General features: G+C 37.7%; 1 protein-coding gene across 5 annotated transcripts in view; it reads right to left on the reverse strand.

Annotated features, from left to right (window-relative positions):
• Positions 1 to 18,494, reverse strand: part of LUZP2 (leucine zipper protein 2) — a 532,880-nt gene that overhangs the window by 93,166 nt on the left and 421,220 nt on the right. For all 5 annotated transcript variants that reach the window (XM_085011621.1, XM_085011620.1, XM_085011622.1 and 2 more), the window contains exon 8: positions 7,818 to 7,892. In XM_085011621.1, coding sequence (XP_084867747.1) covers positions 7,818 to 7,892 — 75 coding nt within the window. The remainder of the gene's footprint in view (positions 1 to 7,817; positions 7,893 to 18,494) is intronic.

Raw genomic sequence — 18,494 nt, forward strand, 5'->3', positions numbered from 1 at the left:
ATAATGAGTGGTGTTGAACATCCTTTCATGTGTTTCTCAGCCATCTGTATGTCTTCTTTGGAGAACTGTCTGTTTAGATCTTCTGCCCATTTCTTGATGAGATTGTTTGTTTTTTTGGTATGGAGCTGCAGAAGGTCTTTGCAAATTTTGGAGATGAATCCCTTGTCAGTCGATTCACTTGCAAAGATTTTCTCCCATTCTTTGGGTTGTCTTTTTGTGTTGTTTAGGGTTTCCTTTGCTATGCGGAAACGTTGAAGTTTGATTAGATCCCATTTGTTTATTTTTGCTTTTGTTGTCAATACTCTAAGAGGTGGATCTGAGAAGATGTTGCTGACGTTTATGTCAGAGAGTGTTTGGCCTATGTTTTCCTCTAAGAGTTTTATAGTGTCTGGTCTTATATCTAGGTCTTTAATCCATTTGGAGTTTATTTTTGTGTATGCTGTTAGGAACTGTTCTAATTTCATTCTTTTCCATGTGGCTGTCCAGTTTTCCCAGCACCACTTATTGAACAAGCTGTCCTTTCTCCATTGTGTATTCTAGCCTCTTTTGTCATAGATTAGTTCGCTGTAGGTGCATGGGTTTAATTTTGGGCTTTCTATCCTGTTCCACTGATCAACATTTCTGTCTTTGTGCCAGTACCACATAGTTTTGATGATTGTTGCTTTGGAGTGTAGTCTGAAGTCTGGGGGCCTGATTCCTCCAGCTCCGTTTTTCTTTTTCAGGATGGCTTTGGCTATTCTGGGTCTTTCGTGCTTCCAAACAAACTGTAAAATATTTTGTTCGATTTCTGTGAAAAATGTCCTTGGTAATTTGATAGGGATTGCATTGAATCTGTAGATTGCCTTAGGTAGTATAGTCATTCTGATAATATTAACTCTTCCAATCCACAAGCATGGAATGTCTTTCCATCTATTTGTGTCATCTTTGATTTCTTTCATCAGTGGCTTATAGTTTTCAGAGTACAGGTCTTTTGTCTCTTAAGGTAGGTTTACTCCTAGGTATTTCATTCTTTTGGATGCGATAGTAAATGGGATTGCTTCCCTAATTTCTTTTTCTGCTCTTTCATTGTTAGTGTATAGAAATGCCATCGATTTCTGCATATTAATTTTGTATTCTGTGACTTTGCCAAATTCATGGATGAGCTCTTAGTTTTCTGGCAGAGTCTTGAGGATTTTCTAGGTATAGTATCATATCATCTGCAAATAGGGATAGTTTTACTTTTTCCTTTCCAATTTGGATTCCTTTTATTTCTTTTACTTCTCTTATTGCCGTGGCTAGGACTTCTAAAGCTATGTTGAAGAGTAGTGGTGAGAGCAGACATCTTTGTCTTGTTTCTCATCTCAGCGGGAATTCTTTCAGCTTTTCACCATTGAGAATGATGTTTGCTGTGGGTTTGTCATATATGGCCTTTATCATGTTGAGGTAGGTTCCCGCTATGCTCGCTTTCTGAAGGGTTTTTATCAGAAATGGGTGTTGGATTTTGTCAAAGGTTTTTTTCTGCATCTCTTGAGAGGATCATAAGGTTTTTATTCTTCAGTTTGTTAATGTGGTGTATCACACTGATGGATTTGCGGATATTGAAGAACACTTGCATCCCTGGGATCAATCCCACTTGATCATGATGTACAATCCTTTGAATGTATTGTTGGATGCAGTTTGCTAGTATTTTGTTGAGGGTTTTTGCATCGATGTTCATCAGTGAAATTGGCCTGTAGTTTTCTTTTTTTGTGGTATCTTTGTCTGGTTTTGGTATCAGGGTGATGGTGGCCTCATTGAATGAGTCTGGGAATATCCTTTCCTCTGCAATTTTTTAAAATAGTTTCAGAAGGAGAGGTGTTAACTCTTCTCTAAATGTTTGATAGAATTCACCTGTTAAGCTATCTGGTCCTGGACTTTTGTTGGTTGGAAGTTTTTTAATCACCGTTTCAATTTAAGTTCTTTTCTATTTCATCTTGGTTTAGTCTTGGAAGATTGTACTTTTCTAAGAATTTGTCCATTTCTTCTAGGTTTTCCGTTTTATTGGCATGTAGTTGCATATAGTAGTCTCTTATGATCCTATGTATTTCTGTGATGTGTGTTGTTACTTCTCCTTTTTCATTTCTAATTTTATTGATTTGAGTCCTCTCTGTTTTTTTCTTGATATGTCTGGCTAGGGGTTTATCATTGTTGTTGATCTTTTCAAAGAACCAGCTTTTCGTTTCATTGATCTTTTCTATGAGTTTCTTTGTTTCTATTTCATTGATTTCTGGTCTGATCTTTATGACTTCTTTCCTTCTACTAATTTTAGGTCTTGTCTGTTCTTCTCTCTTGAGCTGCTTTAGATGTAAAGTTAGCTTGTTTATTTGAGCTTTTTCTTGTTTCCTGAGGCGGGCTTGTATTGCTATAAATTTTCCTCTTAGAACATGCTTTTGCCACATCTCATATGTTTTGGAGTGTCGTATCTTTGTTGTCATTTGCTGCTAGGTATTTTTTAATTTCCTCTTTGATTTCTTCAGTAATCCATTGGTTGTTTAGCAGTATGTTGTTGAGTCTCCACTTGTTTGTGTTTTTTGCAGTTTTTTTTCTTCTTGTTGATTTCTAGTCATGTAGCGTTGTGGTCAGAAAAGATGCTTGATATGATTTCAATTTTCTTAAAGTTACTGAGGTTGGGTTTGTAGGCCAGGATGTGATCAATATTAGAAAATGTTCCATGTGCACTTGAGAAGAATGTATATTCTGTTGTTTTTGGATGAAATGTCCTATAAATATCTACTAAGTCCATCTGGATCAATGTGTCATTCAGGGCCTGTGTTTCCTTATTTATTTTCTGTCTGGTTGATCTGTCCACTGCTGTAAATAGGGTGTTTAAGTCTCTCACTATTATTGTGTTACTGTCAATTTCTCCTTTTTAAGGTTGTTAGCAGTTGCCTTATATATTGTGGTGAACCTGTGTTGGGTGCATAGATATTTAAAATTGTTATATCATCTTCTTGGATTGATCCTTTGATCATTATGTAATGTCCATCTTTGTCCCTGAAAATATTCTTCATTTTAAAGTCTATTTTGCCTGAGATGAGTATTGCTACTCCATCTTTCTTTTGATCCCGTTTGCATGAAATATGTTCTTCCATCCTCTCACTTTCAATTTGTATGTGTCCCTAGAAGTGAAGTGGGTCTCGTGAAGACAGCATATATATGGGTCTTGTTTTTGTATCCATTCAGCCAGTCTGTGTCTTTTGGTTGGGGCCTTTAGTCCATTAACATTTAAGGTAATTATTGATATGTATGTTCTTATTGCCATTTTATTAATTACTTTGGATTTGTTTTTGCTGCTGTTTTTTCTTTCCTTCTTCTCTTGTTCTTTTCTGCCTATAGAAATTCCTTTAGTATTTGTTGTAAGGCTGGTTTAGTGTTGCTGAATTCTCTCAGCTTTTGATTATCTGTGAAGCTTTTGATTTCTCCTTCAAATCTGAATGAGAGCCTTGCTGGGTAGAGTAATCTTGGTTGGAGGTTTTTTCCTTTCATCACGTTGAGTGTACCATGCCACTCCCTTCTGGCCTGCAGAGTTTCTGTTGAAAAATCTGCCGATAACCTTTTCGGTGTTCCCTTACATGCTATTTGTTTCTTTTCCCTAGCTGCTTTCAACATTTTCTCCTTGTCTTTAATTTTGGTCAGTTTGATTTGTATGTGTCTCGGGGTATTCCTCCTTGGATTTACTTTATATGGTACTCGTTCTGCTTCCTGGATTTGAGTGTGTCATTCCTTTTCCATGTTAGGGAAGTTTTTGACTATTATCTCTTGGAATATTTTTTTCTGTCTCCTTCTCTCTCTCTTCTCCTTCTGTCACCCCTATAATACAGATGTTGGTGCGTTTAACATTGTCCCAGAGTTCTCTGAGACTCTCTTCATTTCTTTTGTCTTTTTTCTCCTTTTTGTTCCATATCCGTAATTTCCACTAATCTGTCCTCCACCTCGCTTATTCATTCTTTTGACTCCTGTATTCTGCTGTTAGCTGCTTCTAGGGAATTTTTTATTTCAGTTATTGTATTTTGCATCTCTTCTTCTTTAAGTTTTATATCTTGTATCTCTTTGGCCAGTGTTTCCTGTAAGTTATCCATCTTTGCCTCCAGTTTATTTCCAATGTCTTGCATCTTCTTCAGCATCAACAGTCTAAAGTCTTTTTCCTGGAGGCTAAGAATCTCTTCCTCACTTAGCTGTTTTTCTGGAGTTTTTCCTTTCTCCCAGAGTTATAGTTCTCTTTCTTTTCATTTTTATAGGTTTGGTGTGGTGACCTTTTTACAGATAATAGAATTGTAGCCTCTCTTACTTATGGTGTCTTCCCCTCTGTGGCTGAAGTCGGTTTGGGGGGCTTGCTGTAGGCTTGCTGATGGGAGGGGCAGATGCCTGCCCCCTGGTAGGTAGAGATGATTTTAATCCCTCTGGTGGGTGGGGTTTAGTCTCTGGAAGGGATGAGAGGCAGCTGTGTGCCTGAGGGGTCTTTAAGTAGCCCGTACTGAGGAGCAGGGCTGTGATCCTACCTGGGATGTTGTTTGCTTTGGGGCTTCTCAGCAGCTGACTGATAGGTGGGGTCAGATTTTCCCAAAATGGCCACCTCCAGAGAAAGAGAGGGCTCCTGAGTATTTCCGAGAGCTTTTCTTTCAATGTCCTTCCCTCACAACAAGCCACATTCACCCCTGTTTTCCCTGGATGTCCTCCAAGAACTGCAGTCAAGTTTGACCCAGATTCCCATGGAGACTTTGCTTTGTCCTGGGACTCAGTGCACATGAAAGTCTGTGTGTAACTTTTAAGAATGGGGTCTCCATTTCCCCCAGTCCCATGGAGCTCCTGTGCACAAGCCCCACTGGCCTTCAATGCCAGATACTCCGGGGCTCTTTCTCCCCATGCCAGATCTCCACAGGTAAGAACTCTCACTCCTGTAGGTGAGTCTATGAACCAGTTAGTTTTCAGTCTGTGGAACTTCCCACCCAGGAGGTATGGGGTTGTTTATATCATGAAATCCCCCCTCCTACCTCTTGATGTGTTCTCCTCTTTTTCTTCTGGAGTAGGATATCTTTTTTAAGGTTTCTGGTCCATTTGGGTGAAGAGTGTTCAGTCTTTAGTTGTGAATTTTGTTGTTTTTAGGAGAGAGGTTGAGCTCCAGTCCTTCTATTCTGCCATCTTAATCGCTAACTCTCAGTTAAAATCTTAATTACATGAATTATATTGTTCTAATTCTAGAATATCTACTTTTTAAAATAGATTCCAAGTCTGGTGACAATCTATCCTCTCATCTGCTTTACTTCTATTATAATATACATGTAATTTATATATATGCTTATAGAAATATTATGCATATATGGATATAATAGTTGTTAAATTTTTGACTATTTTTTTCATTCCAATATCTGAATCAGTTCTAGGTATACATCTCTTGTTTTCTTCATTTATATTGATAATGCTGTATTCTTTCTTCACATGTCTATATTTTTTATTGTTGCTGTTGTTCTTTTTAGGGCCTCATCCAGGGCATATGGAAGTTCCCAGCCTAGGGGTTGAATCAGAACTGCAGCTGCCTGATAGGTTCCCAGGAGGATGGAGACAAACACTCCCCATGCCCCAAAAGTGGCCATTCACCTTGAAGTGAATACCCTCTCCCAGAATGTGGATGAAGCAAGAAAGAATGGCCTGAGAAAAACACCTGCCTGCATAGATTAACCATCTACAAGTATTAACTGCCTCCTGTCACAGGACTCAACCCCCTACCTCTCCCTTGACCTTCCCCTCCTCCTTATTGTTCCAGCCACAAGTTCCCACCATGAATTCCAGCTTCAGATTCCAGCCACAGATCCTTTATAAGCCTAGCATCTCCTCACAGTCAGGTCTGGTGCCATCTTGAGATTGGTCTGTACCCCTCTGAAGCCTTGATAAATCTCTCTCACTTTACCAACCTAGGCTTGTGCATGTTTCCCTCAGCAAACCTAATACTGCTGGTCTACCCAACAGTCACAACAACGCTGGATCCAAGCCACGTCTGCAACCTGCAGCACAGCTCACGGCAACACTGGATCCTTAATCCACTGAGCGAGGCCAGGGATCCAACCCTCATTCATGGATACTAGTTGGGTTCGTTACCACTGAGACACAATAGGAACACCTATAAATATTTTTATTGCACATAAAGTATTATGTATAAATGAACCAAAAATCCTCCAGATGATACCTTCCACAAGGAGAGGGTCTATTTTTCCACTGTTAGCTGGTTGATAACTCCAGTCTAATCAAAAAATGATCTTAGGCCTGAATGGGTTGAAGTTGTGATAAAAATGCAGATTATTCCTAGATTATCCCTACTGCTTTATCATAGATATTTCAAGTGTCTGACTGAGAGCACTGGAAGTACTTGTCTTTTCAAGTCTGAAATACTATGATTCAATTCTTAGATTCAGAGTTTACTGTATTACTATTTGCTAGGTATAATTTCTTGGAATTAGAAAAAACTACATTGGATGTTCAATAAATAGATGCTGAATGAACAAAGAAATAATTTTTAAATCATTATACCCTTTTGTTCTGAGTGATCTAAAGAAAAAAAGAATTTTTTCTTCCCACAATTTTGTATACTTGATTTAAAAATGAAAGAATATATTAAGAAAATTTTCAGATACCATAACTATTTAGCAGCAGAACAATAATTCTATATTATATGACTAATTCCTTCCTCTATATTATATTTCCCTTTGTATATACCAATTCCCTATTCTCCATGCATGTCTCCCATGAAGGGCATTGACAGGCAAAGGTAGTCATCATATAGGAATTGCAGATTATTCTGAGCATATACAATTGTAATACAATGTATAAAAATAATAAAAACAAAATGAATTAGATGAAACGAGGTTTAAAAAAATTAAAATCTTTTGGAATTAGTGTGATGACTGTAAAAGTCTGTGAACTTTAAAAGTGTGACATATAGTATATGACTTAAATTTCAGTAAAGCTGTTATAAAGATGAACTGTCACCTACTCTTGCATTATCTTTATATGAGCAGAATTGCTTAAGAGAGCTATCTGTCTTCTTTTATGCCTCTACCTTGAGAAGTTTAAGATTTCCAAAATGAAAAGTTTCCAAGAACACTTCTATTTGCTTAGAACTCATTATGTAAATTTAATACATGGCATCTTTGTTGATTATGTAAAGTAGGTTTACTCATTTGTCTGTCTCTGTCTGCCTCTCTCTCTCTTTCTCTCCCTGTGCCATGTGAGGACAAAGCAAAAAGGAGTCTTCTGCAAGCCAGAAAGAAGCTCTCACAAGAACCCAATCAATCATGCTGGCACCCTGATCCCAGACTCCCCTACCTCCAGAGCTGTGAGAAAATAAATGTCTGTGTTTAAAAAAAAAGTAACAGTAAATAAAGTACGTTTACTCATTGTATTATAGAACAAGTGTACCAGTGAGGTGAAAAATAAAACCATGCCATCATAGAGTATCAACCTTCAGTCTTGAGGTGATTTACTATGGCAGCAAAAAACAAAAAAGAATTGGGTTCCAAAGAGAATATCAAACACTCATGAGGAGTTCTCTTATGGTGCAGTGGGTTAAGGATCTGGCATTGTCACTGCGGTGGCATGGGTCGCTGCTATGGCACAAGTTCCATCCTTGGGCCAGAAATTTCCCCATGCTGTGGGCATGGCCAAAAAAAAAAGAGTATGCACAAACATCCATGAATTCTATAACCATCTTACATGCACAGCATCTAAATCTGCAATAATAAATCAAGGGAAGCAATGAGTATACCCCAGCTTCATCTTTAAAACCAAAGTTGCAGATGTCAACTTACCCGGTCAAGAGCTGCTTTTTCCAGCTCATTTTTGGCCACAGATAATTTTCGTTCCAGATCAGTAAGCTGTTGGGCCTGTAAAATGAAAGAAAAGTATATCTTTTTATAAATTCTATAATCCCTCTTCACTTTAAGTGTTGGCCAGTCATTCACTGCCAAAGAACTACAAAAAAAGTAACCTTGTAAAATTCATTTAGAATGAAGTTTAGAAATATTCTATTACATAGTCACTAGGTTAAGCTGCAGAAAATGTTTTTCTGGATGAATATGTACTACATGCTTCATTGGATCCAAACATTTGGTTGAAAAGTTCCAGCTCAAGTCCCTGAAAACACTTGTAATAGAAATCCATTAGTTATGTTTCTAATTGTTATGGACTGAATGACGTCCATCATAAAATTCATAAGCTGAAGTTATAACTACCACTCCCACCATGTTACTGTACTGGGGGATAAGGCCTCTATGGAGATAATTAAAGTTACATGAAGTCATAAAGTTAGGGTCCTAATCCCTCAGAACAGTTGTTCTTATAAGGAGAGGGAGAGACAGCAGAGACATCTCTGCACTTTCACATGAAGTATAGATATGGTGAGATGTCACCATCTGCAAGCCAGAAAGAGCTCTCACCAGAAACTGAATCTACGAGCACCATGATCACAGACTGCTAGCCCCCAGAACTGGGAGAAAACAGTCTGTTGTTGAAGCCATTCATTATGTAGTATTTTGTTAACACACACTGAGAAGACTAAAATAATAGTATTCACTTTTTTTGTTTAGCTTTAAACCAATATAATTATCTATTCCACCAGAACTCTGTATCTTTGCAAATGTCAACACCTGTACTGTTGAAAGAAAAGAGCTTCAGATTTGGAAGATGTTCTAAAGTCCCACCTCCACCAGTTCCTAGCTATGGTATACACTAGAGTTATATACTGACAAGGAGATGCTTTGTGAGCTCATAAAAGACAGGCAGAAGGGCCAGTCTTATCTCATGCCTCAGAGCCCCTCTATACCTCTGGCTTTTGCCCCTCTCCTACATGTAGCCAATGAAAAGAACTGAAATCTGGAAGGAACAGAGGCACTTTCGGATGTTCTTATGCGGCAAGGGGATTGGGCTGGGCTGGGAGAAGTCAGCAGAGGGGGCTCATCGCTTCTTCAGTGGCGGGGATGTCACTACTCTGGATCTCTACCGTGAGTGTTACCATGCTGTGGGCTTGTTGCAAGGCTGTGTCCAATCACTAAAAATGCCTATTTGTTGCCCTTCTCTCCGTCATGGTCTGAGAAACAGTACTCTGTAGCTCTGTCCTCAATTAACATTATTTTCCCCACTGTGCAAACCTAGGTAGGAGGAGAGGGTGAGGATACTACTTTTGATTATGAAAACCTATATCCGTTCTCTGTGTCCATGCATAGTTTGCATCTCCTAAACTGATCTGTGATATTTTCCCCACTTTACTCTTCAAGAAAATAATTTTCCAGTAGGCAGTTGTTGTCCTCAAACATTTACCTAAATTATGTATATAAAATACATATGTTCAGGGAGTTTCTGTTGTGGATTAGTGGATTAAGAACCCAGCATAGTGTCCATGAGGATGTGGGTTTGATCCTTGGACTCACTCAGTGGGTTAAGGATAGGGTGTTGCTGCAATCTGTGGCACAGGTTGCAGATGTAGCTTGGGTCCAGCATTGCTATCACTGCTAGCTGAGAACGCCAATCACCCTTTAGCCTGGGAACTTCCATATGCCACAGGTGCAGCTATAAAAAGAAAAAAAATACATACATATTTTTCACTTTTAAATGTATAATGATATTTAAAAATAAAACCATTCTTAGTAAAAGGGAGAGAGAGAGAGCTGATGAAGATGGTTGCTTCCAATTTAAGGACACCGACAAGCTCTGAACCCTGGGTGTCCCTTGGCTTTGGTTTGTCTCTGTCTTTCTAGCCAGTTGACCCCACATCAGGAGGGCTTCAGGACCATTCCTGGCCTGGGCTCGAGCCACCCTGCTGGCTCTGCAACTTGGCTGTCCTGGGCCCAGCTGCATTCCTCAACCACAGAGCACTCACAGAGACTTCTCCTGTAACCCCACTACCACAGGCCCTGCCAGAGCCAGCTTCTGTTCATGGGACTGAGCCCCAAAGGAAGGAAGAAGAGTGGCCCTTATGTTTGTCCCTGGCTTCTAGGCCTAGGACAGGAGTTAGGGAAGATGGGGAGGAGAAGTGAGTTGGCCCCCGTGGGGTAGTGGCTACCCCACACACCTGCTGGCTATAGGCAAACTCCCTTAAACCAATATGGGAAGAGAGCAAGAGTGTCAACACCAGCCTCAGTGTCAATCAAGGATCCTGACCACCAGCTGGAGAGCAGTTAGTGGTGGCCGGAAATTCCCCATGTTTGGTATCCCTTTCTACACCCACAAAGGTTCTCATGATATTTTCTTTCTCCTGATCCCTTTTGGTGGGCAGCTACTTTCTCTAAGGTGCTGTCATTTGTTATCTGCAGTCCAGAAGGCATTTGCATGGATACAAGTCCACCTATCTCCATCCCTTTCTCTTCCTGTGTGTGTTTCAGCCCAAATCCTGTCATCCACACTAAAGGACTTTCATTAAAGAATGACTTCAGGGTGTGCAGTGATTTAGCAATCTGGGACGTCTATATCAGGGCAGGTGGGATGAATTCCAAAAGAAATAGCAAATATGCCTTTGAGAGGTTATTGCAGTTCCCAGGATTTCAAGTGTTTACCTCTTCTAAAAACTCATCAAACCTAGTAACATCTAGTCAAGAGATCTTGGGAGACAACAGACTATAAAAATTGCAGATACAGGATTTGCAGATACTGATATTATTAAATTTGGTCCTAGTTATGAAAGGACCAGCTACTGGATTAATTCATATATAGTATCTATAAGCTTTCAGAAAACAAAAACAGTTCTCTGAGTTTTAAACCATGAGAAGACCTACAAAAGACAGGAGAGTTTACCAGATAGTGAATTTTATCTGTTTTAAGTTGTTTGTTTATTTTCTTAACTTAACTCCCATGGGGGAGACGGAGGGAAGGTAGGGCTACTTAAGGGGGACTAGTCAGGATTCTTAAGTATCTTTCACACCCAGTCTTTGAATATGTATCTATGAAAGGATTAGTTTTGTTAGGACTAAGATGGAAATAGCATATGTGTGCATAGTTTGAAAGCAGACATGAGGTAGCAAGCATGTAAAGTGAAAGCCACAATAATAGACACTAATGCTAAGCTGAGAGTGTGTGTAAGCTGCAATGGAGAACAGAGGAGGAGTTCTTCAGGGTGGCCTGAGAGGTCAGTGTATTCTTCCTAGTAAGTGTAAGACCAAAAATTACAACATTTAATTTCATATAAGTATATTTTCCCCTTTGATCTTTATAACATGAGAAGCTAGAGTCCATAAAATAATTCTTAATTTACTTAAAAAGTATGAAGGTCCATAGCTCCAGGTTTTTATAGATCACATTACCCTGGAGGCTAGTTTGGCTCTGCTATCCAGTCTATTACTTCTGGGGCTGTTCCGTGCTATTTTTGTCTCAAGGATCCACCTTAAATTGAGCTAGATTATGAAGGATGAAATCAGTGCTGTATTTAATGCAAAAACTGTCTTTTTTTTTTCTTGTAAGAAACATAAATGTATAGTCATGGTAAATGAAGCAAATGGAAAGGACTAGGTAGTAATCTGAAACTCCAATGAACCGTTTTACAAAATTTTGGCAAATGGATAAAGCTGCGAGGTTCTCATTCATTAATCATTCATTAGGTTTCTACTTCAATGTTTCAGAAAGCTCACTGGGACAAGGATTATCTTGATCCTTCTCCACTTCCTTCCCTCTAGGTAAGAACACCCACCTACTTTCTTTTTAATTTTCTGGTGAATTTCACTGAGGTTTGTAGAATATGAAAATATTTATTTGTAGACTTGAAATTATTTTAACACTAAATGTATTAGACTATTAAACATAAATTAAACACACGAGGTCTACGGGAAACTTATATGGCCTGTAAACGTAATGGAAGGTAGATATTGGGGAGTGCCAGCAGAAGGCACTGATAATGGGGCCATGAATTTGTTTCCATTCGTCTTGACTGAGCTGAAAATTGGTTCCAAGGCTTCTGGCAGTCAGGTATTGAAAAGAAAAGTTTTTTTTTGGCTTCAAAATTATCATCATTTATGATAGTACACATACCAGAGACAGAGATGGGGCACAGTTTTCCCATGCAATAGGTTCCCCCATTTTTTTTGTCTTTTTGCCTTTTCTAGGGCCACTCCTGCAGCATATGGAGGTTCCTAGGCTAGGGGTCTAATTGGAGCTGTAGCCACCGGCCTACGCCAGAGCCACAGCAACGCGGGATCCGAGCCACGTCTGCAACCTACACCACAGCTCACGGCAATGCCGGATCGTTAACCCACTGAGCAAGGCCAGGGATCGAACCTGCAACCTCACGGTTCCTAGTTGGATTTGTTAACCACTGAGCCATGACGGCAACTCCCCTATGCAATAGGTTCTAATATAAAATTATAACAAACAGATTTTAACTCAGAAAACCATTTTTTTTTCCAGGGCCAAGAAAATCTAGTCCAAAATCAGTTCATCTCAGACAAATATAATACATAGGTGGAATTCCCATCATGCTCAGTAGTAACAAACCTGGCTGGGATCCATGAGAATGAAGGTTTGATCCTTGGCCTCCATCAGAGGGTTAAGGATCCGGCGTTGCCATGAGCTATGGGGTAGGTTGCAGATGTGCCTCGAATCCTGTGTTGCTGTGGCTGTGGTCTAGGCCAGCAGCTGTAGCTCCAATTCAGCTTCTAGCCTGGGCGCTTCCATATGCCATGGGTACAGCCCTAAAAGGTTAAAAAAAAAAAGTATAACACCTAGGCTACACTGGTATGCGTCTATGTGTGTGTGTGTTGTGTGTGTATGTGTGTGTTCCTACCAAGACACAGAAAGCAGTAGGAACAAGTCAAAATCTTGACTTTCTTAAGACATGCACAATAATTCTTCTTTCTCACACACTATAAGATGGACTGGAATACAAGTGAGTGATAAACAGCTTAGATGTCAATATATAAGAAATTAAAACCTTTTTGTCACCATTGTATCTTAACAATTAGCAATGCTTTAGACATAATGAGTCAACAATATTTAAAAAGATTAAACCCCTGACCATGTTGGGCTAAACTGAAAAGATGTGAGGGAGAGCACAGACTTTCGAATGTTGGCTAAAGTCTCAGCTACTTAATCTTCTGAAGGAACATAGTAAAAAGAAGCACCACAGGGGTACCAGCATAAGGATGTCTAGCCAGACTCCTTTCCGGCATGGCCTTCTTGCTTGGAAAGACTCAGCTGGACATGGTCCCAGAGAGGACCATCTAGGGAAGTATGTATACAGACTCTGAAGGGGATTCAGAATAGAGCCTCCTCCTGGTGTTTTGGCCACTGCAGTGTTATAATAATCTTACAAGACTACTGTGACTCAATGGTTGAAGGCATAGAGAATGAGAGTTGGGGGGAGGTCACTGAGGGACCTGGAAGTAACATTCAGAATTACAATAAGCTTGTAGGTGCATCAGCAAAACAAGTTTAGAAATCTCGACAAGTTTTCTAATGATATGTCTGCTACTTGCTTATTAATAAGACAATACTTGTTCTACATTTTAGAACCAATAAGAGCCCTTACCCAGGTTTGTTGCAGCATGTTTGCAGAAATATAGATAGACCGTTCAAGGGAATTTCCATTGGAGTGTAGGAAGAAAACATTAGAAATTCTACATTTTAATTTAGGCGTTAATAATGTAAAATAGGTGGTATTATGAAATACTTTGTATTCTACATTTTTATTCTAAAATATCTTTTGGTTGTTCTAATAGAAAAGTATTAGAATATATTTATGTATTTTCTAAGTTTCATTACTCTTTTCCTTTCATTTTGTTTATGTTTATAATGTGCATAATATGGAAGTAAAATAAAAAATATATTCACAACAATTGTATTTGGTACAGAGTATTGCTTCCATCCTTTTTAAAATGAGAAAACTGAGACACATTTATTAAATATCTTGCTCAAGGTCACAGTGGGGAAATGACAGATCTGCAATTCGAACCTAGCAGTCTGGATATAAAACTGGTTCTCCTAACCACTAAAGATGTGAGTGTACACAACTTATAACCAGTAAGTATACATATATTGAATGGCATGTGCTTAAAATGTATTAATATAGTTTCTGGTTAGAATTTTTGGAGACCACTCAGACTACTGGAGGAATTTTGTATGTTTAAGGTTATTTATCCAAGGAGGATAATAAATTCATAAAAGAGCTATTTTAAAGTACTTAGAACAGTGCACTTGGTATTTGGTGAAAGGATACTGATAGAATTGCTTTTTTTATGTATGACTCAATGCCTCTGTTCGTATATATGAGGCACATACTCTCTGCTCAGCAGCACTAGCTTAAAAGCTATGGATAATGACAAGAGAAGTAACACAGAACAAAACACCAACACTGTAATCTCTACATTCTACTTTATCACTGAGTTAAGGAGGCAGAAAGTCAACAACTCCTACCTGATTCTACTCATTCTCATAAGGTATAAACCTCTAGTATCTGGATTATCTTTGGTGATCAGATTATTTGAGGCAACACCTGTTCACTTCAATATTAATAATTTGAGAGTAACTCTGAAAGACTTGGAATTGAATGACTAATTGTGTAAAAGGACCAAATGTAGATCTCAAACTGCATAGGAACAGCTTAGCATAACATCTGGTTATAAATGCTATTAAAAGTAAACATTAATATGTAAAAATTATAAAGTTTAGTAAGGATCTTCCTGGGAAATAAGAGCAGACATATATAATCTTTTTCAAATTTAAATGTTTAACTAACTTATTGCCATTGTGCGTGTGTATGTGCAAGTAGGGGTTGTGGCCATTAAAGAAAACCTGCCATAGGAGTTCCTGTCCTGATGCAGCAGAAATGAATCCAACTAGGATTCGTTGCAGGTTGCAGGTTTGATCCCTGGCCTCACTCAGTGGGTTGAGGATCCAGCATTGCTGTGAGCTGTGGTGTAGGTTGTACATGCGGCTCAGATTTGGCCTTGTGTGGCTGTGGTGTAGGCTGGGCGCTGCAGCTCCAATTAGAACCCGATCCTGGGAACCTCCATATGCCATAGGTGTGGCACTAAAAAGCAAAAAACAAAACAAAACAAAACAAAAAACCTATCGTGGATAATCTTTTATTATGTTCTTGATATCAATTCCGTTCCTCCTCTCAAGAACATCTAGATTTTGGAGGAGACTGCTGCACACTATTCCTCAGCCATATATTTTAGGAAACATTATCTCAAACCTCAGTTCCAGAGATGAGGATGCAATTTCTAAAAGCAATTACTATTTCTCAGCTCTCTAGTCAAATGATTGTGATTAGGTTTAGGCACCTCATTAACATCAGGCCAGAGACAAGAAGATATTTACTGGTAGCTTCTGCAATGAAAGATGTTCCATTGTAATAAGTGAGTGAATAAAAAGTATATTCTCTTTCTCTAGGTAGTCTAGTATGAATATGTTTAAGTCTAAGCTCTAATGGGCATTATTTCTAAAATAAAAGAGAATACCAAGAAGTTAAAACTATCCTATGGAAGAAAGCAAAGCATGTAAAACAGGAAATATATATATATATATATATATATATATATATATATATATATATACATATATATATATGTATATATATATATAAAACAGGAAATGGTGACAGAAAATTTCACAAACCACATCTGAAGTCAAATGAACCTTATTTTTCAGTTATTTTGAGTACATAAAATTCATTTTATTAACTAAATTATTGTTAGATGTTTATAGTTTTGTTATTTAAAATAAAAAAATCAAAGCTTCTTCTGGACATGACACAGTGACTGCTTTTGAGCTAGTCCTCCTCTCATAAACAATTATGAGCTGATTATGCCAGGCTCTGAACCTGAAATAGGGGAAATTCATGAGGTAGGACTCATGTCTACACCAGCTTTCTACTGGAGGACAATTTCCTGACCTAAATGCAAAGAGCTGTGGCCCAGGCAGACCACTGTAGCTGAACTAGCTGTCGGGGCAGAAATCAGAGTGTGGGGCAGATGAAATAGCTGGAGTATCTGTGGCAGGGTAGCAGAGAAGAGTAGGTGAGCAGAGCAGGGCACAGGACTGAGTCAGGTTGTTGGGGAATGTTCCTGCAAGTCCTTGGCTGAGAGTTGGGCTGTACATACACAGAGCAATATATTACCCAGGCTAATCACAAAGTAACTGTTACACAGCTGGCAACAGAATGGAAACACTAGAGGCTGAGCATTGCAGATGGATGTGAGAATTCCAGAGACATTCATAAACCTATAAACACCACACAGGCATCAAAGTGACAGCCTTTAGATTAATAGCCTTGCAGTAGAGCAGTTGTTGGTAAACTACAGCCCAAACTCCAAATCTGACCCATTTTTGTAAATAAAAATTTACTGGAACACAGTCACTTTTGCTTATTTGTACATTGTCTAGTTGTTTTTGTGTTATTGCAGTGAAATTGAGTAGTTGCAATAGAGGCTGTATAAGATTACAAAGATTCAAAATTTTCTGTGTGATAATTTACAGAAATAGTCTGCTGAGTCTTGACCTAATAAAAGTCCACTTTAGGCTTACCTTAATAAATTCTAAATCAAAACTTAGACAAGATTCTGAGAGGTGGGGTTGGGAGAGGATTTTTGGAGCTTTGGCTCAGACAACTGAGGGGACCTTAAGTATTATCTTGGACTTTTCACATATCTGCACTGACAAAATATAAAGCTATCAAGGTAAATATCAGTATTCAACCACATTATTGGACAAAAAAATTAATGATCTTCAGAAGAAGATAAAATCTAGAATCTCCATAATTTATAAAATGACAATGTCTAGCACAAAATAAAATCTTAGCAGTATTTAAAGAAATGAAATGTATGACCCAAAGTTAAACAAGTGGGTAAACAATGGTAGCCAATATCTAGATGGCTCATATGATGGATATAATAGGAAAACACTGTAAAAACAGTGGCTGTTACTATTTAATAGTAGCTATTAAAATGAATATTCTTATGATATTCAGGGTAAGTGGCAAAGAATTGAATAAGCTGATATACACATGACAAATAAGCTTATGAGAACATATCCTACATTCTTAATTATCAAATAAAGCAATTAAAACTACAATAAAATGTCATTTTCTTCACTAGAAAACTATAATAGTCTGGATAATCACTTAAACTCTCTAAAAAATTATTCCATGAGAGATAATGATCTCAGAGTCAGTGTTGTTGCATGACCTTCGCCACTTACTGTTTGATCTCAGATGCCTTGTGTTAAATAAGAACTTTACAGTAGATTATTTTAAAAGTCTTTTCAAGACTATGGAATTTATGATTCCTTAAGTGCTCCAGTTAATATACTAGAGTAGACAAAATAGCATCTGATTATATTTCCTTTTACAAAATGAGCCATTTTTTATATGCTACATACGTTTTGCATTGCTCTTTTCCTAAATTCTGTTTCTATATATCTTTTCAAATTGATAGGTGTAATTCAAACTTTTGAATGTAAAATTATAGTACTATTATATTAATTATTTTAATAAGTGGAAAAGTACCTGCTAAATATTACTAATCTCTGGCTTTTTATCAAATTGCTTTCAAAATTTATAATCTCATATTTTACCTTTCACTCAAATTATTTCAAAAATCTAGTAGAATTCATTCAGCATTTTTGTGGGTTATTAAACCATCAACATACTGTTTTTAATGGTTACAACTTTTGTCATTATCCTTTATTTGTGGGCAGAAATATTCCAAAAAAACTTTGATGTGAAACAACAAAGTTAACAAGTACTATATGTTGCCTCCTTATAAATTTAAGTGCAGGTCTGGGGTAAAGATTAAGAAATAAAGCTTTCAGTAGAAAATGAATCCTTTAAAATTTACTTTTATGCTAGGTGAATTTCACATATAATTTAGTATGCCATTCATATTACTAAAAATAATTTCTTAAATGTAAAATAGAACGAGTATTATGCATATAGAATTGATATCAAAGAAAAACAGAGAAAGAGATGTAAGCAAAGAGGAGTGATTTTCCACCCGTTCATTATTTACCACTACAGATTAGACAGCTGCCATAGGCAAATTATCTTTAATGCCCAAATATCTTCTTATAGATTTTTGGTTCCTTACATGGCTCTTGGTAGTCATGGTAAAACTTCCTAGCTACTTTCTTGATACACTATTTAGCTTTTTAGATCTCAACAAGTCCTAAACTCAACTACACATCTAGAAATTCTAAAACATGGTTTAAAAATATCTGGAAGTTTTATTTACCATGACTGTCATTAAAAATAAAAACCATTTTGCTTCCATGAAAGACAGAAGTTAGATACTTCCTTTCACATTGTTTTTGAGAAGTTTCTGTGGTCTATACAAACCTGGATTGAATATACTGCTTTGAGATACAATCTAGAAGGATCTGCTTTCTTTACTGTGGAATTAATTTACTTCATGAAGGTAGAAATCTCTATCATGAATCCATTTTGTCTCTGAATATACTAAATTTTTTAGGAGGTTATAAAGAGTGAGAGGACCAGGTCATGCTATGCT

Source organism: Sus scrofa, chromosome 2 (genome assembly GCF_054392235.1).
Source record: "Sus scrofa isolate SSC_HxYL_T2T_F1_AM1 chromosome 2, Sscrofa_HxYL_maternal_Yorkshire_Landrace_v2.0, whole genome shotgun sequence".
NCBI lineage: Eukaryota > Metazoa > Chordata > Mammalia > Artiodactyla > Suidae > Sus > Sus scrofa.